The 24,517-nt window shown below is 40.3% G+C and overlaps 1 protein-coding gene across 4 annotated transcripts in view; it reads left to right on the top strand.

Moving 5' to 3' along the window:
• LOC143211076 (uncharacterized) overlaps window positions 1–24,517 on the top strand; it is a 269,477-nt gene that overhangs the window by 234,391 nt on the left and 10,569 nt on the right. The window contains exon 7 of one of the 4 annotated variants that reach the window (XM_076428494.1): window positions 54–117. The exons of 2 other annotated variants lie outside the window; for them this stretch is intronic. In XM_076428494.1, the coding sequence (XP_076284609.1) occupies window positions 54–117 (64 nt within the window). Of the gene's footprint in view, window positions 1–53 lie in introns of all 4 variants that reach the window. One more of the 4 variants, XM_076428497.1, reaches the window with a different exon arrangement.

The raw sequence follows: 24,517 nt of genomic DNA, 5'->3' as shown, positions 1-24,517 counted from the left end.
TCCAAACAATTGATTTAGTAACCTAACCAAAGTTTCCATTTCTTTTGTTTCAGGTATGATCCTTTGTCCGTTGGCTATTTAAGTGAACCAAAGTTCGATCAAAAATCCACGCAGGAGGTATGATATAAAGATATGATATAATAGTATAGAAGACAAAGGTATGTTACAATATAAATATGAAAAATTGTCCCGATTGAATGGAAATCCTGAATAGACACTAGTGACAGTGGGTGGCAACTGTGGGAGAATGCCATTTGCTCTATCGACTGTCGAAAAAGGCACAGACCTAGTGAAAGTGGGATCGAAGGTTACGTTGATAGAGGGTGTTAGCAAATCGTGAAATTAACTCTTCTTGTAGCGTTAATGACGGCTGATGTCGGGATGCTGAATCGACGCGATCTTATCGAGAAATAATGTAATTATCATGTTGCTCGGGGCCTTCGATTTAATGATGAAGCACCTTCGTTTTACTCTCTCCTAATTGTCCGACGGTCTTCATTCGTTGTTTCGTCGATTCAGCGTTGTATGTACTTTATTTGAAACTCTCGTAATTAACGTTTCTGCCAAGTCACAGGGAAAGATTGCGTCGCATGCGACGCCGCATTTATCGGACGTCGCACGGCTCCGTGAATTCGCATATTCTGATACATCGTTGTGTATTTGTTACAGTATTATCAACTTCGCGGCGCCGTGATCTCGATCGAAGAATATATTAACTCTTTTACGGCACGATCTTATATTTGCAATCCAATTAAGACTCTTAACACGTACGTTACCATCGCATACGCGTCACGGCCATGATTTTAGATTTTGTGGAAAGAAAAGCAAATTGATTTTGTGCACGTTGTTATTTATAATTATATGGCACGGTGTTGATGGATTTATGAGTTGAAGGAAATATTTTCTTGGATTTCATAGAATATTATAATTAGATTCCTCAGTCTAATTATAACTAACAAGTGTAATTTTCTCAAACATGCATTTACCTTGAAAATTTGAAGCAAAATTAGAGAAAATTGTGCTATTTTATATTTATAGTTCTTACATGTATTTACATGTACTCATAACCTAGAAAAAGGTTATACATTTTCATTAAGCATTTATTATTAGAAAAATAGCTATTATAATCCAATCGCCATTGTTATCACTTTCGAAAAAGTTTTATAGAACCATGTTAAAGGATCGACTTTAAAAAAATTGGCTAAACAGATAAATAAAAATATACTGAGAAGGAATCTTTGAGAATGATCAGCACATCAGGTTTTAAGATTTCGCTATTAGACGATGTTTATAATCTGTGATGATCGTTTATCTCGATCCTCGATGCTTAGGGATCCTGTCCAAGGGTAATCTAATGCACGAACGACTTGTTATCACCAACATGCACGGAATCGATGCTGGCTTTAATTATGTGTATTAGTGCCATCATTATTCTCGTCATTATGGTGTACATAACGTTCGAACATGTTGTACCATCTTCGCGGAAGATCGTCATTAATATACCACTAACCAGGCTGCCTTGTACCAGCGCACATTTTCAACAATGCTTTCGATAAATCAATCGGCTTGAAATACGAGATTTAATTGCGGAATCGACCCATGAAACGACCTCGCGACCAGGAAACAGATTCCTGGACAGGTTTGATTAAACGGTTTCAATTGGTTTTACAAAATCTCCCCGTATGTTAATTAACACTGCACAGAATACGGTGTTTTAGATAATTTATCACTAAATTTGTGACCGAGACATGGATAATATATTTTTGGATTATTTATTATTGAATTTACGATCGACTTTTGGATAATGTGTTCCGGATAATTTATTGTTATATTTAAAATTGTGACTGACTTCCACCATTTATATGAGAATGCTAAATTTTCTCAATGATAAATTAATTATAGTTAAATATATCGTAAAATCGAGGTACTGGTAACATTATTAATATTATTGTTGCTGATTCATGATTACCAGGACGATTAATAAAGACAAATAAATAGCTTTCATTCCTATGCTATTATGTCTATTATAACTTGAATGTCATGCAATTATGCAATCTTAGGATTTTCTCTTTGTTGTAAGTTAGTTGTTCCGTGTAATGGCGTTTGCAATGACTCTTTATTATTTCATCAACATAAATCGAAGAGAATACCTATATTATTGACATAATAAGAAAAATGAGAATTAAAGTTGGTAAATTAATTTATATTCTAGTAAATATTATTATATTTCTCGAACGAATTATTTTGTGTATGAAATTTCTGCATAAAATTGCTATTTAAAATTTGTAGGAATAATTTCGTTCATTTTCATCTCTATATTTCTGGTTAAATTGTTTTTCTCGAAAAAATCAGTGGTCTCTCTATTAATTCCAATAATAATAATTACTTTCGGCAAGCGTACACATTTCCACAAACCGTTTACGTCGAAATTCGCGAACCGATACGGGAACTTCCTCGCTACGGAACGAAATTAACGCGCCTCCGAGCGAATTAATGTCGCATTCTTTCCACGAACGAAACGAAAGCGAGCAAGGGACGTTTTCTCCCGCATTAAGCGGATAAATGTCGCGTTCGCAGTGACAGCTCTCGCTTTCGTTTATTCTTACAATTCCAATAATGTGGAGAAGGGTACACGGTACGAAGACAAAGCAATTTTACCTGATATACGTCTGAGAAATCGAGGTACACTTCTTGGGTTGCACAATCGAAAGCAATTGTTCCAATACGGTACATAATTGCCAGTTGAGTGTTCCCTTAATTAATTTCTTATTCGACTTCTCTATACGATCTCACGTTTCCTACGAGAGGTCGAACTTCAATGTAGACTGCAGACTTTATGAATATGAAGCATACGGGATCGCTATCGTGTATTGCTACTTGGCCTAGTAAGCCTTCCCTTAAATTAGGTGAACGACTTTCTGCGAGACAGTCAGATCTCTGAAGATTTGTTCACCAGAATTATGGTTGAAGAATTTTGCATTTATTGATTATTGAATTTTTAAATATATTGACTTCTCATTTTTCTTTTATTTATAAATAAGCTTATTGAATAAAAATGATCCCCTAGATAAATGGTTCAACTTAGCTTGAGATATGTTATAGTAGATATTTTAAGAATTAGACGTATTAATTGATTTCGGGTCTCGCGGGATGTCGTCAGCGCCGCAAAATGGAGCCGCGTCGTTGCAGGGTTAACACAGAAAAATCTGCAGAGTCACTCTTGACCCGCGATCACCGTGGCAGGGTTAATTACACGATGGTCCCCGACATACAAGCCGCAACCCCCGCGGCGTTCCTCCCTTTCGTCTTGAGGTCCGCACGCGCAGGGTTGCGCGCCGTGTCGCTCGGAGCCGAAGTTGTAAATTCGCCCGCGGTTCGGTTGCGTGCCCTTTATAGGCAAGGCTCTTAAGGGGCCACGTCCAAGTTTTAAGGTCCGTGGGACCGGTGGATCGCGGACATGATTGCATTTGCATTATACACGCCGCGGCGCGCACGCAGATTTATCTGCCCCTGGGGTTTATTTATCTGGAGTTATGGCAAACACTGACCGGCCCGAAGCCGGCCAATAACGTATGGTAATGGAGGGGTCCGATTGACTTTTTTACCCTGCCCCTCCACCCTTACACTTTATCTCTAGCTTGCCATCTTTCTCTTTCCGTCTGGCCGGACTCGTTGCTCCCTCTTCTCGCGTGTAACTCTTCTCTCTTGCTCTTTTTGATTTTGCTTTCGCCGTCTCTCCCGGCGTCTCTCTCTCTACCAGCACGTCTATCATTCATTTTCTCTTTGCCCGCCTCGTTTCTCCCTTTCTTCCTCTAATTCCGCGCGAGCTTGTCGTCCCTCTTTCCTTCTATCCATTTCTACCACGCGAGATCGTCCTCCTCTCCTTTTATTGGGCCCGCGGCCTATCATAACACGAACGATCGGTGAACCTACGACCCTCCGTATCCTCCTACCTCGCCCTTTTTACAGGCTTTTTTAGCTTTATCCCTGTCCCGACGTCCCCACCCCTGACATTCAACTTTTCCCGTTTCTTCCTCTTCTTCATCGGCACGTTTCCTGCTAGCCGCCATCGAGACTGCATCGTTTAGCGCATTCTCCGGGACTGAGCATTCGTTTCGTAGCGATTGGATATTTCTGCGAATTTATGAGTTCATTAAAAAATTTATAGCAACATAAATCAGCTATTTTATTCCTGCCGACGATGGTTTCAATGTATCAGAAATGATCACTTCATTAATATTTATATTCCACGGATTTTTGTGTCTGTGTACGTGGAGAGACATAGTTCGGTGAATTGGTTTTGCGGATGTTTATACATATACGTGGTCTGTTGACTGTCGTGGAAGTGGTTATGGCATTGCAACTTCGGTATTACCGTGAGACATGTTCTAGATAGCAACATTCTTTTGTTCCTCAGTCTAGTTTGTGTCAAATTGTTTCTGAAAGTGGGAATTTCCAAAAGAATCTGTAAATGCTATTAATCTAATCGGTTTATAATTGTTCTTGGAACGATCTAGAATGTAGGTAATCGCTTCCACAGAGATTTCATCAAATACACAGTAGAATAGGACGTTGCGTGCCAGACAGACAATGATTGTTTTGTGTTGCATGTACAGGCAATTGTGATTGGAATAAACACAATAACGAGTGTTGATTAAAAAGATACAGCTTCCTTTAATATGACAATAAATAATAAATTATCTTCTTTAATTATTATAATAATTTTTACATTGTATCGTCCTACTTTAAGGACTTTCTGAAACCATATTCTAATCTTTAAAAACTTTGGAATCTTTTATCTTGAAAAATTATAAGAATATCTTTAGGTAGATTTCAAATACTACTTTTAAATATCATTTTTAATAATTGCAGTGTCAAATGATATATCTAATTTTCAAAGCTGTACGTATACTCTAAAATAAATAGGATTATTTACTGTTTATCGTTTCGAATAGTATTTTAGTCAGCTCTGTTTATCCATGAGCGTAAAATGCGCACGTAAAGTTAAATCAGGCAGTTTAGATGCACTCTGTGCGTCGATTTCTCCTCGGGTATGGAAAAGATGGGCACCGTTGGTCCCGGAGAGAAGTATATGGTAAAAGGTGTCTCTGGAACAAGGTGACAGCGACGCGTCAGCGTATTTGAGGAGCTGCAAGCAATATCAGGCTGCTCGTACAGCACCGCTAATGAGACAGCTGCCCTTTTCGCGAACGAATCGCCCATTTCGCGAGTAATAAAGCCCACGCTGTGTCAACGTGTTAACTGCCGTCGTGTCATAAGGCGTGTGTGTGACATTTTAGACGGCACCGGTCGATAAAAATGATGTTCGATTTTATAGTAGGCCCTCGAACAGAGACTGCAATTACCGCGAACGAATTACATCGACAGTTTTCTTAATCACTTCGCGAACGGTCTCTACTAAAATAAATTATCCAGCGCGAAGTGGACATCTAATTTATCGGTAACAGAGATTAGATCGTAGTTCCTTGCTAATAAAGATGTAGATACTGTATGATTATTATTTCACAGCTTTCTACTAAGTGATATTTATAACATGGGGTTCAGTAAATTGGGATTGGGTAAAAGGAACTTTGTTGCATTATATTTTGAGTGTAACCAAGTTACGAAAAATACGAGCGGTTGAACAATAGCGTGGGAACGTTACCCAATTTCGATTACGTTTCGTTAATCATAAAAATTTGCATTTAAAATTACATAAATATTTAAACGAACTCCAAATGTCGATCTTAATCCATTTTCCGTCTCACCAAGCATGAACAAATTGAAGTAAATATTATTTCTGTCCGCACGTCAGCTTATCACTCGTCATACTGTGGCGCCAGTTTATTTTTAAATCGGTGTCGAGCCTCTGCAATCATTCAATATTATCAACAGAGTGGTGCTCGTTGCGAGAGCGTCGCGGGTCGGTCTCCTTTAGCCTAGAAATCAGCAGATAGCCTAACTAAGCCGGGGATCGTTGGAATTCCGGATTATCGGGGGACACGCAACCGGGGAACGCAAAGTTCGATCGATGGCTCGATGGACAGCAAGTCGCGTTCGCCGGCAAACGAAGGCGTCCATTAAAACCTGGCGAAGTTCGATCTACCGTGAACCGGCGCGGCGATACCGATTGGACAGTTAATATCTCACTCCGGTAGCCGCGGCGGCGTTCGCATGTCCCGGCGGTTTGCCGCGCGAGGGATTCGAAAGGCGGCTTTATATATTCATTTCTCGCGAGACTCGCGTGATGTATGAACGTATGTGGGAGCGGGTTGTTACGTCACCCCTTTTGCCGATCGAGCGCAACCGTGCAGCTGTGCCGTTTCTCGACACACCGCGATACCGCATCGGCCACGAAGAGAAGCCTTTACACGCGGATTCGTGTAAAATTGATACAGCTGAGATTGCGACCCCTCGACGGACACCGGTGTGGAAACACTTGAGGTCTACCTGGCGCTTGAATCAATCGGCTTTTGCAAACAACATTCGGTTCCTGTGTAGTCATTATCAGCTGGAGGCCGAATTTTTACCTGTGTGGTCGACGCGCATGTTACAGATGTTACCATAATCTCCCGATGATTGAGACTTTCTTCAATTCTGAAAAAACACACGCATGAAAGATGTGCACATTTTTGTCACTGCAAAATGTTGTCCCTGAAGGGTTAATTAAAAAATGGGTGGGTCTTATGGAACACAAGGGATAGATTAGCAGAGTTTAAAAGCTTGATTACAATAGTTCCAGCTCATCCAAATTATTAAAGGAAGAGAGGAATTTCTGTTTCGCTTAAAATTGATGCAAACAATTTTAAAATTCTGGTAAACTGTGCATGATTTTCAAGAATTAAATTTTGTATCATAGATATTTTATTGCGAGCAAACTTAAAATTTACTTACTTGAACATTAGCTAACCAATGTCTTTTAGTATAACTGAGAATTGATAAATTCTCTTCTAAGATAAATTTTCTTCTAAGTGACCATTCATGGTCACCCGCGATGGTTTATCATAATCAGAAGCAGAACGAAGATTATTCTCCGGTGAATGGATTTCCGGTCGGCAGGATTTTAAATTTCGCTATTAACGCGCGAGTGTTTGCTTAACGAGATCGAGAGCGAAGATTGACAGCGATGTCAGGCGTTCTGGTTTAACGATTTTTCGTTCCGAGGTAGAATTGCAAACGATCTCGTTATTCAGCGAGCACGCGTGTTGGCGTACGCACGATGGCATAAACGACTTTTACGATCGTGAAATTTATATTGCTGCCAGGATGAAATTTTACGAGTTCTCACAGTGTGTGTCTTACAAATTGCTTTCCCCTCCGGGTTATACCGACGGTCGTACTTTGTGATTTCGATTTGCAAGTAATGCCGGTTTATTGTTAATTAACTATAATTGGTTTCGCGGATTTCGCGGACACACGGAAGAGATGTCGAGTGAAAAAGATTCTCTCTTTTTCGATTCTGCGTTCGTCTATAGCGATTCACGTAAAATATTAAATATCATACAATACAAGTGAGCATGTTCAATGTTTATAAGCATTTTCACACGAATGATGGACGACTGTTAAAGAAGTGATTAAGACCTTCGACCAGCGCCTAAAAAATGTCTATGGTAACATCTGTGTATATGATATTGACGTTGAACGCGCGGCAGTTTCCGTACCGAACGGGGGTAGGCTAATAATTTAGCAATCAGTTTGGTTAATGACTAGCAAGAGTCCAAGCTAAATGACGGGCAAACGGCGCATTAAGCCGGTTACGCAACTCCGCGAAACAACTGCATCTTATGGCAATAAGGTGTTCTCTGGTCAAGATCAGGTCAGGAAAAAATCGAAGGGGCGTGCTAATATCAGCGCACGGAGTCATTACGCAGGCACACGGTCGTTCAACACGCGAGGGATCCTTACCTACCGTCAGTGAAAAGGCTACCAGCGTCCCGCAAACCGGCATTCAGCTTTCTCCCGTGCGAGTTGTCATTAATTCGTCGCCTGAATCGTTTATCGCGGAGCCGCTTCGGTTCCCCTCGTTGATGTTATCGCGACTCGATCGCTGCAAGGTGAACCGCCATGAGAAAAATCATCGACAAATGATTTTTCACATGAACGCTTGGCGATAGTCTTCTGTGCTGTTGAACGATCCATTAATCCATTGCTGTACGACTTTTATCGTAGCTGCAATGATTAGAATCTTCCATTGATTGAGGAAGCATACGATGACAATATTTGCAGAGACTTATGAATAGACTGCGGATTTGTATGCATTTATGAAGTAATTGGCTAGTGTAAAAAAACTATTACGGGTTGAAGTGAATATTTATTTAAAACTTGCTTATAAATATGAAGACTCCCAGATTTGGAAAGAGACGAATCGTTGATTCCCTTGAAGAGACACCCAATCAAGAAATGAGATTGCAAACCAATGGGAGCAAAGTGAGAATTTGCAACCGGTTAAAACAATTGTGCAAGATGGAGAAATTAGTTTCAGCAAAAAGTCCGCAGAGCCAGGAATCTAATAGAAACGCGGCGTGGCCGGGTAGAGCGGGATGCCTATCCCGGCATTGAAATCTCCACACACGCGACCAGCAGCCTCTAGCTGGTCTGGTTGGTCCCATCGTCCCCGTTCGCCGTGGCCCATTATTCAAACACCCGGAAGACCGAATGCGCGCATTGTTCGAGGTGGTCAGCCACGCCTGCCCGACCCAGGACATCCGGGCTATCACCGAAAGAACAACACGAAAGAAGAGGAGAAAGGACACACACCGGAGCGTTTCTTCTGGTGGCGAACAGCGTGTAACACGTGGCAGTATCTTGTATCGGGACCGCGATCCCCCGCTGGTAGCACGGTGTTCTACTCTATCCGCGGTGCTGCCATTCGCCTTCTCTCCGGGCCGCGGATGCCAGTGGCGGTTTCGAGGGGGACACCAGGGCACCATCGTTCTCCCCCCACACACCTTCCCATCATCCCACCCCCTCGGCCCCCATAACCCCTTGCCACCGCCCAGATCTGCTGGCATACCTACAAGAGTAGATTTCCTGCAGATAACTGCCAACCGCACGGAGGTCCGCCGGTGGCCATAGGTGCACTCTCCCCTCGGTTTCCTGCGTGTGTGAGACCCACGGTTATGGCTGTATAATATAGCCCCTCTTCCCCTCTCTTTCTCTCTCTCCCTCTTCACTTCTCTCTCTCCTTCTGTCTATCTTGCTCCTGCTCTCTCTCTCTCTCTTTCTGCCATTCTTTCTTTCTTTCTTTCGCTCGCGCGTTGTGACTGGCCGTGCGCGCCAACTTGCGCGCTCCGAGCAGGCTCTGGTACCCGGGTTCACCAGAGGTCATTGCAAGGTTGCCTTTCGAAGAGACCGCCTCGAAGAGGCGAGGCTCTCCTCCGGGCGACCACTTTCCCCGTTTGATCACCCTGCTATGCTCTTTCGAGTGTTGCCGTTGCCGGTGCAACGAGGGAGCCTCGAGGTTGAAGGTGAGGCCGGGGAGAGGTCGATGTGCTTCGAGGTCGACGGTTTTTTACCCGCTTAGGACGACCATGATCACTGTGTGGGTGGATTGCGCGAAAGGGGTGCACGGGGAAACGAGCACCGTTCTTCCCAGCGGTTTGCGGATTTCGATTTGGGGACAGTTCTTCAAGCATTGGTACCCTGCGAGTTTATTGTATGTCGTTCGATGGTGCGAAGCTAATCTTTCAGGTCCTTCAGCTTCTACTTACATATCCAAGTTTACTTTTGAATCAAGTTTATCTCGATACCAGCTGACAATGCACCACTTCTCCAATTGTTCTAAATATATTAAATTATATTAATTGAAGTTATTGCAAGTTCTGAAATAATATAGAGGGAACTGTTAGGGCAGCAAAGGGTTGAATGCCGAATGTAATAAAAATGGTGCATCTTAGAGTCTGTTAATGGTGCAAGAAGAGTTTTGTCGATTGTGTTTTGCAATATCGTGAATTGTTTTAGTATTCGTTGTAACAAACATATAGGGGCTCAATTAATTATACGATGTTGCAGCACGTTCTGAAATAAAATAGAGGGAGCTATTAGTGCAGCAAATGGTTCAGTACCGAATGTAATAAAAATATTACATTCTCAGGGTCTGTTAATGATGATTGCGAGAAGAGAATCGTATGTATGTTTTGCAACACGGTGGATTGTTTTAACGTTTGTTGAAGCAAAGCAAACATTATAACAATCCGCGGTCTCGCTTTTCCTTTCACGGGAGCGTTCTCCGCGGCAAAAATTCCGATCGAATCGATTTCCTCACTGCCGCCTGCGGCTATCATTTCCTTCGATCGCCGACCGACTTTCCTCGACGCTTTTCGTCGCCGAGTGCACGCACAGACTCCTAGCTGGCTGACCCTGAACTTTCTAGGCTAATTTAAATTCTCGAACGGTGCTCGTAGGCGCGTTCAGATCTTTAGTACTGACCTCGGCCGTCTCACTTCCGGTGAACACCGTTCGTGGATCCAGTCCGCTACCAAAATACGTTCGCTGTCGTCCGGTGGAAAAATGTCGTGCTATAAATAGACACGTTGAATAGTGTCACGGCCAACCGAAAGTAGTCTCCGACTTTTATTCGGAAACACCAGATCACTGTTCAACCAAATCAAATTAATCAAACGTCCCATATTTAATATGATTTTTCATGAATACCTATTTTAAATTAATCAATTGAAGTCTGAGAAGTTAAAATACGAAACTGTAAAAACGTTAGAAGAATTTAAGAACATTTTTACATTATTTTCGACATGATAAAATCAAGAAGCAACGTTTAAAACATTTTACATTTTTATGGAAATAAATGTGGGTAGGAAATAAATGTTGACAGTAAAAAGTTTTAAGTTTTATTAACTGTAGTCTTACTTGAAGCATTTATATAGTTTTATTAAGCTCCTGTGTCTGATTTAATAGCATCACGTGTACTTTAATTATTAATATATTAAATAATAGTACATTGCAAGAGTAAAAGCAGAATTTTCAGAACATTTTAAGTAATTGTAACATTAATGCATTAGGCAACAGCACATTGAAATTGAACATTGAAAAAATGTCTCCATAGCAGTCAGTGATGTCTCAATTACACAACTGCTAATACCAGAGATTATTAATGTGAGCCTGTTAAAGTTGGTCTCATCGCTAACACGAAAATCCAAATGATCAATGTCCAGCTGCCACGCTTCGCTTCAGGCCTGAACACAGACGAATACGATCCACTTATGGTCAATTTAATTCCACGAGGACACATTTTTCACTCCTATTAAGGAAGCTGTCAGAGCTCGGTGCCCTGTTTCGGAGATAAATTAACAAGCCGATGTCTTGTTTTGGGAATCGAAACCTATACTTCATCTCCATGAAAACGAAAATGTTCCCTCGTGTTCTCGATGTCATGTCGGCGCCGGGTTTAGAAATCCACGACCCTATCGACAGTGTACAGTTAAAACGGTACATGTGGCAGTGTATAAATTATTGGCGCGATTTATTATTCAAGAATTTGTGATTGGTCGTTGATAAAGTGGGAAACGCTAAGGGACTGTCTTGCTACTTCGTGTTCCCGCAGATACCACGATTATTGCATCAACGTTGAAGTTTCTTCGCTAGAGCCTTATCAACTGGCACGACTACTTGATTTTAAAGGGGGAAGGATTCAAATGTTTGAAAAATGTCCGAAGTGCATAGGTCTGCGAAACCGGTCAAGATTAAGTATGAAATGTGGTATCGTAGCAACAAGTAAACTACGACTTTATTCGCTTATAGTTCCCTCGAACGTTGAACTGTTCTAGGAATAAACTTTTCGTAAAATTTTTAACTCTTTTCTAACGTAACTTCTCTTTAAAAAATTCGTCGTTAATACAAATCTTTGTATTTGATTGGCAAAAATAAATAAACTTAATAAACTGCATTTTTATTTCACATTTGCTCACAAATGGATCACCATGGAAGAAATAATCTATTTCAACAATTAAAAATTACGTCGAATTAAAAAAGTGTCGAAGTGTTTTCTCACAAACAGGTCACAATAAATAAATAATTTATTTCAGCATCCAAAGATTCTTCAATTTAAAGTGCACACTTAACATGGTACATCTGACGTAACATTTGTTAACAGAAGATAAAAAGCTCAACCGTAAGCTTACACTCGCCATTGTCGTGTCATCCACGCATTCTTTTCTCGAGCTTTCATTAATTACTAACTAAGATTTAGTATCCTCGCGGTTCAAAGGATTGTGTGCACACACCTACGCATCAGGGTGAAGGGATCAATTCATTAATCACGATCAATGCAAGTGTACTCGCCGCTAAATAAATAGTATTGTCAGAGGGAGAGAGAGTATTTTTGTCTGAACAACTATCTACAATGTTTATCAAATTTCCCCATGACGACATACTATATATTATTAGCTGTCGAATTCATGGATCATGATCGATGAACAAATCTCGTGTGATGGACACGCGTCAGGGTGACCAGATCTAAATTCGTTTAGGCTAGAAACATAGACAATATTTTATTAAGATGTTTTACATTAGAAATAGCTTGACACTACGTTTTTCAGTCGCTTTCTAATGCAGAGATTGATTAGGCGTGCTTCATTGCTTGTCCACGTACGCGCAGAAAGTCATTTCTCAAATTAGAATTTCATTTTGATGATCCTTTAATGAGTATTCTTAGCTTCACAAGTTGTTAGTGGTAAATATGTATGCATATTTATACTACTAAAAAAACAATTACAACAATGTCCCACTAACTTGCATAATAAATCTGAGAGACATAAATCATTTTTTGCGATCATTTTTCTATTCAACTCGAAGAACGCTTCAGCTTAGTCATTAATATTAATGGTTCTAGAGGTTAAATTAAAATTGATTGTTTGTCAGATGGATACCGTACGTAGTACCATCGATCAGGATTCAAGAAACAATGATCCGATGACCCCGATGGCCGCCACGAAACTTCGTAGCCCTCGGAATCATTCAGCGATTAAATCAGAAACCGCAATATTACGGATTTAATCGGCGTCATCCTCTGATCGATGACGACGTGCCCGGAGCTAGTTCGGCCGAAGGATCTTCTGTGTTGTGTCTATGTCAGCGTGTTCATGTGTTATCGATCACCGTGTAACAGAAAACAGCATTAACTTCGCCGGGCTCTCTCTCTCTCTCTCTCTCTCTCTCTCTCTGTGTACCTCTTGGCGAAAACACGTAGTGCGGCGGGTTTGAGCCAGCCGCTCGCATATAAAACAGAACTTCTCAATCTATCTTGCGGGTTCCCACATTCGCGACGCATTCAAATAACGTGTTATCGATCGATATGGTTCCCATGATAAAGCCGCGCCTCTCGGAACCTCGTGAACGCGATATCGTGCGATGGTAAAAAGAGCTTTATCCTGATTTTCTGCCGCAGATAGCTTGCTCCGCGCGAGGTCACTGGTTAATTAGCTGTTCAAGGCCGTTTCTTTCTTATCTGTACACCGTGGTCGGATGTCGGCCTGTCAAAAGTTGACTGGTGTCAAGGGATCGCGGAAATGTTTTACTTCGTGAAATAAGAAACGCTCCGATGAAAACCACATTGAAATTTTATAATTAAATATGTGGCGAGTGTAGCGAAAAATAGAAAGAGGAATAAAATGTAGGTTGAAGTCTTGCTGGCTACTTCAGTGCTGATTTTAATTGATTAAAAACGAATTGGGCATTGAAAATCGCAAGTCTTGAATTTCTCGAATTGATGATGAAAAGTTCTTATATTATCCATGCTTTTATAATTTCACTGCTGTTTAACTGTCTATCAACTTGTAAATGCAGGTTACGTATCTATGCAATTTCTGCCATTTTTGTTTCCGAAGAGTTTCCGATAAGAGCGCAGAAAATTCTAAAGCAAAAATTAGCTGCCCCCGGCTTGCAACGTTGAAATTATAGAGATCAATTTGTGTGCACGCATTTTGCGCTTGCTGCAGGGAAACGTTGGTGCTACGAATCGGACCGATTTATCGCCGCTAGTTTATCGCCAACCGCACTTTAATAACGAGTTATTACGAAGGGCTATGCCGCGGGAGAAACGAACATTTATCAGGGATTTAGCCAATAATAGAATGCACTGGTTCATAGGCAACGCACGGGGGCGGCAATTTGTAAAATGTGTAATAAACTATAACCACCCACGTGTCTCATTCTTCAGGCGAGTTCAAAGGAAAATCAAAGACCGTTTTAACAATGAGTTTTGACTTCTCTTCCATCTACTATTAAATGTTCAATTCAATTAGAAGCCTTTGATATAATATTGTTTTAATATCGTACAATAAACTTCCTCTTTAATATATGGGTTCACTGTGATTTGTATAATCTCGATGGAAAATGGCAGAATTACTTGGAATCCGATTTCCTGTGATGGTAATCAATTTTATATGTATTTCATTAACATTTCAGAACATTAATAAATCGTGTAAAACTCGGATAAAAGCGAGAAGGACCAAGATAGTGAACATCAAAACTAAAAATCGCGTGCACAAGCAGCCTCCAAGCATCTTCGCATTACAAGCAGCCTCGATAGATGGTATCTAAATTATTCGATCGAAAGACAGCGCGAGTATATGTCATCCGAGGTATCACGATCTCGTTATCGAGCCGACCTTTCGCCGATTTTTCCTTCACCCTTCGCCGGATACTTTCTCCGATTGTTCGATCGACCTGTAGTTCCCCCCCACCCCCTAACAATTTATTCCGCTCACGTGGGCACGGCTTATCGATTTCTCGAAACGACTTCTACGGGGCCGCAGATAGCCCGGAGTAATCCGAAATCTCGCCCTGGGACACGATCTAAGAGAGTATCGCAGGCAATTTTCTTCGTACTGTATCGTAATGGCGTCGTGGCGCCATTGGCAGCGGACACGATCGAGTCGCAACCTCGTCGCTGATAACAGCCCCAGCTCGGTGGCAATTTAAATTCTGAAGCTGTCCCCCTTTTTGCTCCTCTTCCTTCGCAGATAAGGGACTCTCTCGGTTAAGATCTTCTTTGCTCTGCTCGATCGAGCCCAATAAATACTAGCGAAATCGCTGCTGGTGGCGACGTTGATAATCCCCTCGATTTAATTCGAGCACCGCGAACCAATGTAACAATAATTTACAGTCCCGAGATCATTTATAGATTCTTTAATTATATCGGATGTAAGGGAGCGTATCGGGGAAACCACTTGTTATTTTCGTACTCGTTTTCACGCTTGTAATGTTTATCGGCTATCGGGTACATGCACGCAGATTTCAATTTTATACATGCGGAGTGAATTTAATGATATCGGGTATAACGAGATTGCTGGAAATTATTCGGTTGTTAGCGCGCTGATTGAAAATTCGATTCGGGGAATGTCGCTCGGCGATATGCTTTTAAAGTAATTGCTGTAAATGTGGATCGAGGATCTCTGTCCATTTATTGTGTATGTACGAAATTCGAGAACGACAATTATGGTAAAATTAACAGAATCTGTTGGTTTCACTGCACGATCTGCATGAACAGTCTCAATATATGTTTAACATACTCACCGATTCTGTGTGCAATTTATTCGTAGATTGTATATTAAAAATCGTAAAAATTTTCCTCCGAAGTTCTTTTATCAATTAATGTCTAATTAAAATAATAAAAGAACGAATCCGCCGTTCGCGTTCGTAAGTCAGTATCATTTCCCGAGGTCAGAATTAAGACGTTCCATCAGACACCGAAATTGTCGGAAGATAGTAATCGTGGAAGTTATCGGAGATTATAGGAAACCAGTCTCTGAATGGCAGCCGAGGGGACGCGCGGCCTTAAGAATTCAGACTCGGCAGAAGCTCGGAAACACATCTCGCTAATTAAGAGCCAGCTATCACGAGCCCCACGGCGTGTCTTCCCCCCCCCTTTAGCAAAACAGAGAATCAAAAGCGGACCCTCGTTCTGCATTCCCATTTCTGCTCGGCGCGGCGGGGACTTATCTGCGGCTTTCCGTGTTCCAAGGATCCCGGTGTGTTCGGTGGATCGCCGATTTGCTTTTATCTCGTCCCCGGAGGCTCTCGAAATTCGTCGGGAATAAAATCGTTCTGGGCTTGAACAAGAATATCGGGGCCCGCGGGATGTTCCTTCCCTCTCCCGGTTCTTTTTGCGTGTATCGTCTTGTTTTCATCGGGAGAGGTCCTCTCCCAGCGCAGAGACATAAAGAGACCGGTAGCGTCGTGACAGTGAGCGTGGCTTCATTACCGGGGAACCTGTTAGTTATGCTAATATCGGCTTGCAAACCGTTCATTATTGTTGATGAGCAATTAATACGCCTGCCTGCCTCCTGGCCGGCAGTGCTAATGCACTCTGAATGTCTCTCAATTACATGGCGACACGACCGTGGCCCGACCAGCCCGGCCATCATCGCCGATGCACTTTTCCCCCCTCTTCCGCTCTTCTTGTCCCAGGTGAATTTATACTGAAACCACGCTGAAATTCCTCCCCCGAGACCGCAGTCGAATTATCAAAATCCCGGGCGTTCGATGGCGCTTTACGCTCGCCGGACTACATTGATTATCGAAGCGCACTTTCGCGAGGGATCCACGTTGAAGAGCAACTTTCGAAATTCTTATGGGGTTTCACCGATTTTTTAATCTTTCATTTCATGTACTTTTGTTTTATGTCACTTTCGTTTTAGTAAGTGCATTCGCTAGGTCTGGGTTAGATCTGGTCTAGAATTTAAAGGTTTATCATTTTTTCGGCGAATTGTATAATACACTCACCGAAATTGCTATAAAGTCACTGTATTTTGTAATGAATTCGTATAATTATACCATAGCAATGAAAAATTTGTATTTGTTAGCACTTCGGGATTACATAAAGAAAGCATACGCACCGATTTCGAAACATAAGTATAACATTTACAGTAAAGTCGCGTTTACTGTCCAACAGCCTGTGTTCTGCATGGACAGCGAACGCGCCGAGAGTTCAAAAGAAAGCCGCAGACCTCATTAATAATGAATGTTGTCCCTTTGACAATTTTTTATTACCACCTTTAAAATGATTTTTCTACGTAATTTTCACGTACATTGATATAATTATTAATCACAGTGTATGACCGATTAATTTTCTTAGCAATTCTTAGCAATTAGAGAAGCCCACACGTCTTTATAAGTATCGATTGAAGATGCTTTTTCTTCACATTGTTAGTACGTTTCCTCTCGGCATTCTAATACACGTGAATCAAATGATAAAAAACAGGATTTCTATGAGTTCTAAAACTAATACTTTTAGAATATTTGCAATTTTCCGTAGTTCTCTGCTTACAAGGGAAGGACCCCAAGTGTCCAACTTCGATTTTGATAATTTTTTGTGAGATGATGGTATATGGATCCCTAATGATGTCTGCAAAATATTAGGTGTAGTTACTCAATACTTTTAAAGATATAAACAATAAAAGTTTCATACCTCGCTGATATACTATGATTCGAGTTTTCGAAGTTCATTAATCTTTCATTGTTTATATCTTTAAAACTATTGAGTAACTACACCTAATATGTTGCATACATAATTAGGGATCCATATACCATCATCTCACAAAAAATTATCAAAATCGAAGTCGGACACTTGGGGTCCTTCCCTTGTCACAATACAGAGGAACACTAAGTGACTTTATAGAAACTTCGCACTAGTGTTCTGAACCACACAGGAAAATATCAAAACAAACGTAAATAGTAAACAAAGCGGTCTAGAAGGGGCAGTCCCTCTATGCGAGTGTCAACAAGGCACAAAACTAGATACGATAATTCAATAAAAATGGTGATATTTTTTAAAAATATCTATGAAAATGAAGATGACTTTATAGAAATTTCGGCCACTGTATTGCATTCAGAAGAGTTGAAAATTTATGGTCCCCTAAGTGACAGTTTAACCCATTAGTATTTTATAATGTAGGATTAATATTCTTACGTATAACGATAGATACAAGGTTTTCTCTCATATCAATAATGAAATAACAATTTCCTGTCGCAACTTCCAATCGATATCGACTCCAGCTACATAAATTTCGCGGAGTACTTAATTTTATGTAAATAATGTTTACCACGCGTTACAGGAGACTAGCATACGAATAATTTCTCAGCTCACGCCCATCTTGAGCGAATCTCGGCTTGCTTCATGCAAATTCATCGATTTAAAAAATAAATCTGGTATCTGTAGCTTATTAATAGACTTCTGCTAGCAAGTGAAGTTCGAGGAGCTCTCGACTAGGACAAGATTACGACAGGATGCGAACTTCCCTCGCGGAACGACGACAGTTCACGGCTTCCTCCGCGACGCGATTCAACGGCTATCTAAATAACTTCGTATCTCTTCGGGCTTAATTCATGGTTAGCCAAGTTGTCCGACTCTAATTACTCTAAGCTCGATATCGTTTCGAACGCCGGAGCAAAATGATAATTAAAACGCGAGCAAATATGGCCGGTAACGAGCTCGCTGCGAGCCCCGTGGCTCGGGGCCATGCTCAAAATAATACAAAAAAGGAGGCCGAAGGAATCACAGATAACAGTGTTTTAACGAACCCCGACGCAATGAGGGTAAAACTCGCCGCGGAAAATAGAAGCTCGGCCTGGGTAATAATCTGGGCGTGGACCTCTGAATGATTGCGTCTCAGGGACTGATGGGCACGGGCAGGATGGTGCACGAAGACGTGTGAACGGTACTTAATCCTTTGCACTTTGAGCCCCGATCGTCGACGGCTACTGTTACTGCGAATCTCTGTGACATGGAAATATTTCAAGTCACTCTTGTAATGTTGTTAGCGGACTGCAGGTCTTTATGCATTCATAGTACATGCAATTCCATGACGTGTAAAGTAGTGGTTCGTTAACAGTATTACTGCATTATGTACAATTTTCTAGAAACATGAGCTAGACAGAAATTGGTTCTGGACTTTTGAGTCGCTGCAATTTTTGAAGATGACATAGCTAGTTGCGGAACTGGTGGAACCTTCGAGAAGGAGGGGAAAGGTCAAAATTAGTTGCAAAACTTTCGAGATACATTCGAGATTTTTGGTATCACTAGACTGTGGATTTTATGTACTTAGAGGTAAATTGAGAAGATGACATTTTAAATTGTAGGAAATTGGAAAAAATTTAAAGACGTTACTATATTATTTTCACCTGTTGAAATTACTAAGGTCTTGCAATCAATGCAGACCATTTTTATTTTGCATAAAGATCCGCAGTCTAGCAATCACCGTATTTTCTGAAGCCTACAGTTAAGAGCAACACTGATCACACACACTTTAAATCAGAATAACTTCTTTATGAATGGACCACACGACTTGAATTTCTCTGTAAGGCTAGAAGAATTAGTTTAGTAAATGACGTCTAAAAAATGTTAATAGTAAAAATTGATTTTTACGACTTTTTTAGTCGTAAAGAAAATTTCATTGACATAGGTTGATTGGTTTACGAGTTATAAACGATCGACAGTGGTAAAAAATTGCAATTTTTCAAAAGTTTCGGCCTTTGTACCACTTTTAATCGCTTATAACTCGTAAACCAATTAACCAATTTCAATGAAATTTTCAGAGCGTATATAAATTAAACGAGCTGACCAAACACATCTTTTAAATTTTCGTTATTGACCCAGCTAAAAAAGTTGCAAAAATCAATTTTTACTTATTTAGATTTTACTAAACTAATTCTTGTAGCCTTACAGAGAAAATGAAGTCGTTTGATCCGTTCATAAAACAGTTATTCTGATTTAAAATGTGTGTGATCGGTTTTGCTCCTAACTGTATAAAAGCTACCTGAAGTAGCCTCGAAGAGGAGATGAAGACGGTGTGGAGTCGGAGAAGTAGCGAAAGAAGAGAAATGTATTGGTGAAAAAGGAAATCGAAAAGTAGAGGGGAAAGATAGAAATTCTCTCTACTAGTTTCAAGAAATATGCACCAAATAGAAACTTGTTCTGTATCGATTTTTGAAGACGATAGAGCTATCCGCGGCGAGCTCGAACAGATTCTCTGGGAGGAGATGAAGACGCAGAGTCAGAGAAGTAGCGAAAGAAGAGAGATGAGATAGGGGAACCGGTGAAAGAGGGGTGCGAGAAGGAGAGGAGAAAGGTGGAGACGGAAGTGCAGTGGGAGACAGAGCGTAGCGGGAAGCAGTGGGGCGATGTTGATCTGGTTAGGCTGGTGGGCAGCGGTCGTCGGAACGCTGCGGTCGACGTCTATGTCGGTGTGTGCCGGTTGCCGGTCGTCCGCGAGAGAGACGCGCGACGACCTCCACAGGGCGTGGCAGGTCACCGGTTCTTGTTCGCTGTTGCACAGTGGCGTAGCCACCGATCAGATTTACCGTACGCGAACAACAGGAATTCCTTGCCCGATTCAATCGGCAGGCCTGATCGGCCGACGATAGACCTCGAAACGTTAAACAGAGATGTTACGTTAGTTATTTGAGCATGGAATAGCGGTTTTGGAACGATTCTACACTACGTCTGATAGTTTTATGGAGAGAATTCTCTCTTTGAATTTCTCTATCGCGTGATGTTAGACGATCATTACAGATTTTAGCATCAAACTATTCTGCTTGTCAGCTGTAACAAATTTCGATTTTTGGTGGTGAAAGATAGAAATTTTCTGCATCAGTTGCATGGAATGAGACTCAAATAGAGGATTGTTTCTTTCTTTGATAATTTTAGAAAGTTGAGAATAATATAATATTGTTTGAATTATTTTTGAAAATACTTCTACTGTTGTATATTGTTCATTTTTGTCATGAATCTATAAAATGTGTAGTCTACTGGTAACGCTACTTAAATTTATTTAATCTTTAAAATTGGTCTTGACTGGTCTTGAACCATATTAATGTAAGATTAAAATTGTTACAATAAAGGAGCTATTAATTATAAAAAGGAAGTGTAAGACTTTCTATTGAACTGTTTAAATATTAATAAAGGTCAAGGAATGTAAAGTTTCCTGCAGTGAGTTACACGCGAGATAAAGGTCGCGATTAACAAAAGGTGGAAGGTGACCGGAATTTCTGATACCTGTTCGACACAAATTCCGGGCGTCGGTCGAGTCTAGCACGGAGCATCGGCACATAAAGAAATTCTGTACGAATTTACTGTTTCTCTACACCCGTGGAATTTTCAATGTAAATTCGATCGTTCGTTCTCGTGTTACAGCAACAGACTGTAGGAAATTATTACTGTAATAAAGGAAATAAATAAAAGATGGAGGGTATTTAAAGATTCAAATGATGAAATAGTCACAGATTAACAAATTCAGAGATTTAAAGACTTCAAAAGTCTGAAGATTCAGAGATTCAAAGCTGTATTAATGCTATATCGGCGCACTGGTTCGATCACTTTTTTTTGAAGATTGGTTTTTTTAACGTTTCGATCTTAATTTAGATCATTTTCAAGAAATGTTACCAGGTGATCGATATAACGAAATATGAAAAAAAATTCAATGATCCGAAAAGTCCTAAGATTCAAAGATTAAAAGATTGCAAAAGTGCAAAATTTTAAAGGTTTAAAGATCTCAAACATTCAATGCGTCGTAGATTAAAAAATTCAAATTCAGTCAATAAAACAGTTACGTGCGTACACTCATAAAACCAAGAATTCTCTCGAACATCGTGCAGAGGTTTCTTAGATCAGGGACTTATCTAGTGCAACACCCGACCGAGGCCTAGACTACAACTAGTATTCTCGCTTTTTACAAACCCAATCGCCTGCACAGTAGTGTACAACTTGACAGCAAGTCGTAAACGTAAATTCCGAGCATCGGTTCATCCTACCTCGTGTTTTGCATACTGCAATTCCAAATAAGGCGTTACCGTGAGCGTAAAACAGCCCGGGGCGAATGCAGCAGTTGGATGCAGTAGCGTTAACAAAAGTTATAACAGCGGTTGGCAGGGTACCCAGGAACATCGTTCGTCCTAGATTCATATCGCTTAATTGCTTTGTTCTCCTTGCAGTACTACCATTTAACCTCAAATACAAATGTTCCGCGATTTTTCTCGAAATCTTTTCATTATTTTCATGACGTATTGCAACGTGTTCCAAATTGTGATGATAAGACTCGATGAGAAACTAGATGATTATACTATGTAATATATTATTTTTGCTGCATTAAAATTATTAGTGAAAAATGTAAATTTATATTTAGCTCCTGTGTCTTGCAATTGATGCACAAACTGTTTTAACCAAATATTTCATCCACGTCGAAATAAAAATATGTAATGAATTCATAAACTGTCAACTTACCACATCGACGAATGCATTAAATAAGTCACGATTGTAAAATATCGCATTCCGCAGTTACTAACTCTGAAGAAAAATTTATACTTCCCCGAAGAAACATTAAATTTTTATTACGTTCATGCAAATCGATGTCGCAAGATTTTACTAATTATTTATCATAAGTTGGGTGTGTCTCTGATCGATGTGCCTTCCAATCGATCAGCTCAGCTTACATCGATTCGCTGGATAATGTCTGCGGACAGCTGAATTTCGAACGGAGCTTTTTACAACAGCAGGGGACTATTTTAAATAGCAATAAAGTTTTTCTTAACGGTCGCTAAGTATGCCGCATGATTCATATTCAATTATATCCAGGAATATTAACGCATCGGGTATCGCCTGAAAGTTCACCAAAAGCAAACTCGTCTCGTATCGTTGACCGAGCAGCGTAAAATTTTTGACGTATCGTAAAACGTTCGTCTCATTAACACGTCAGGGTTTCACAACAGCTGTAGCAACAGTCAAAGCTACCTGATGTCAGCGGCGAGACTTTTATTGCAGAGCTACCGAGGACACCTGATGCACGATGATTTAAAGCCGTCGAATAATTAAGAAAAGTATTTTACGCGTCGTAAATAAGGAAACCGATGGCCGGGCGACGGTTAAACAGTTTGACACTTGCTCGAAAATCAAGCGTAAATCACCGATCCCGTAACTATAATGTTCTCAACAGCCTCCGAGGACAGTAAATCCGTCGAGCAACACGCTGAAAATATTCCTGACACGGTAACGTTGACAGAAAAATTCTAATTATTTCATCAATCCGTTGACTGAAAGCGACTTCCAAAAAGAGCATTTTGAGTAGTTATTGTTACATGTTCATTTCTAGTTTAATAATTATTGACGACTTGATGCTTGAATTCTAGTACGTTACCGAACATCTTTATAACAGTAATAATATTCTTATTATCATATTAAGGTGCTTTAAATGGCCATCACTCATACTGTCATTTTATTGATTCATAAATATATTCTTTTATATCGTTCCTAATTTAATTATGAGTATACAGTAACTAGTAATGCTTTGTACAATAAATCACTAAGAAGTATAAATATTTTATACACTGTACAATATTATACAAACTTTTGTCGCATTGTGTAAAAATTATTGACTATTTTTCCTATTCACACGAGAAAATTCTGAAAAAATTCGAACAGGTGTCAAAGACCTGGATACATGTCCCAAAATTAATTCGAATTTTTAAGTTGAAAGTCCTGGTTATAAAAAATCAAAAACCTGAGAAAAATCGACATGAACAGAAGTGTAAAGTGTCGATACGAACGATGCACGACAGTTCTTTTTCGAGGCGTAGGTCGAACAGAATCGAAAGCGTGATAGACATCCGCGGCGTGTTTACTGCATTCCATAAATTCGTTCCCGGAGGTTGGGTCTCTCGATTTTGCAACGGGCAGGTTACTTCTACAGAGTGTTTTTCTCGGCACAGAAACCGATGGACCGAGAGGAAAGATTCCTTGGCTTCACCGCGAACGGTTAACGTGACGCGGTTCCGACTCGGTGCTCTTCCGAGGTTATAACCGCGGCTCCGAGATCCTCCGGGGTCAGGAATTCGAACTCGGTAAGAACCAGACCATTACTTTTCGAGGATCCTCGATCCTTTTCACGCTCGAACAACACTTCTCGAACACTTTCCAGCGAAACCCCTACACGACAATATCTTTCTGCTCGATCGAGCGGATTTTCGAACGTGTTCCCCCGACGCCGACCTCCCGCAGTTTCAAATTCGGAGCTCTTCGAATGAAGCTATCTTCTGTCCGACATTTTAGAGACAAAAGCATCTGCCTCCTGATGCTCTAAAAAAATTATTTTTATTGGTTCAAAATCAGTGTAACAAATATTTGTCTACGATGGAAAGTTAGAAGTAATTAATGTTTGGCGTTCGAGAACCACGATGAAATTCGATCTTCATCTTCGGCGTTCGAAGTCATTTAAAGGTCACGTTACATTTTCTTCTTCGTCTCATTTTTTTATTATTTAGTGTTTTTAATGCACCAAATAAGTCATTATTATTACTTTGAAAGATAATTTTTACCCGAGTAAAAATCCCTTAATTGTTAGTTTCACTAAATAAATATGAAATTTTTCTATAAATTTTTCAACTAATATAAAAATTTCTCATACATTTAAAATGAAACCTTAATATTATACACCTACAATACTAAGCTTTTATTACTATTTTTTAAAATTTAAAATTAAAATTCTATATAATTATTTAATATTAACCACTATAC

The sequence above is a fragment of the Lasioglossum baleicum genome, chromosome 8, assembly GCF_051020765.1.
Source record: "Lasioglossum baleicum chromosome 8, iyLasBale1, whole genome shotgun sequence".
Lineage (NCBI taxonomy): Eukaryota > Metazoa > Arthropoda > Insecta > Hymenoptera > Halictidae > Lasioglossum > Lasioglossum baleicum.
Note: the sequence above shows the minus strand (reverse complement) of the source record. Positions and strands in the feature narration are given on the sequence as shown.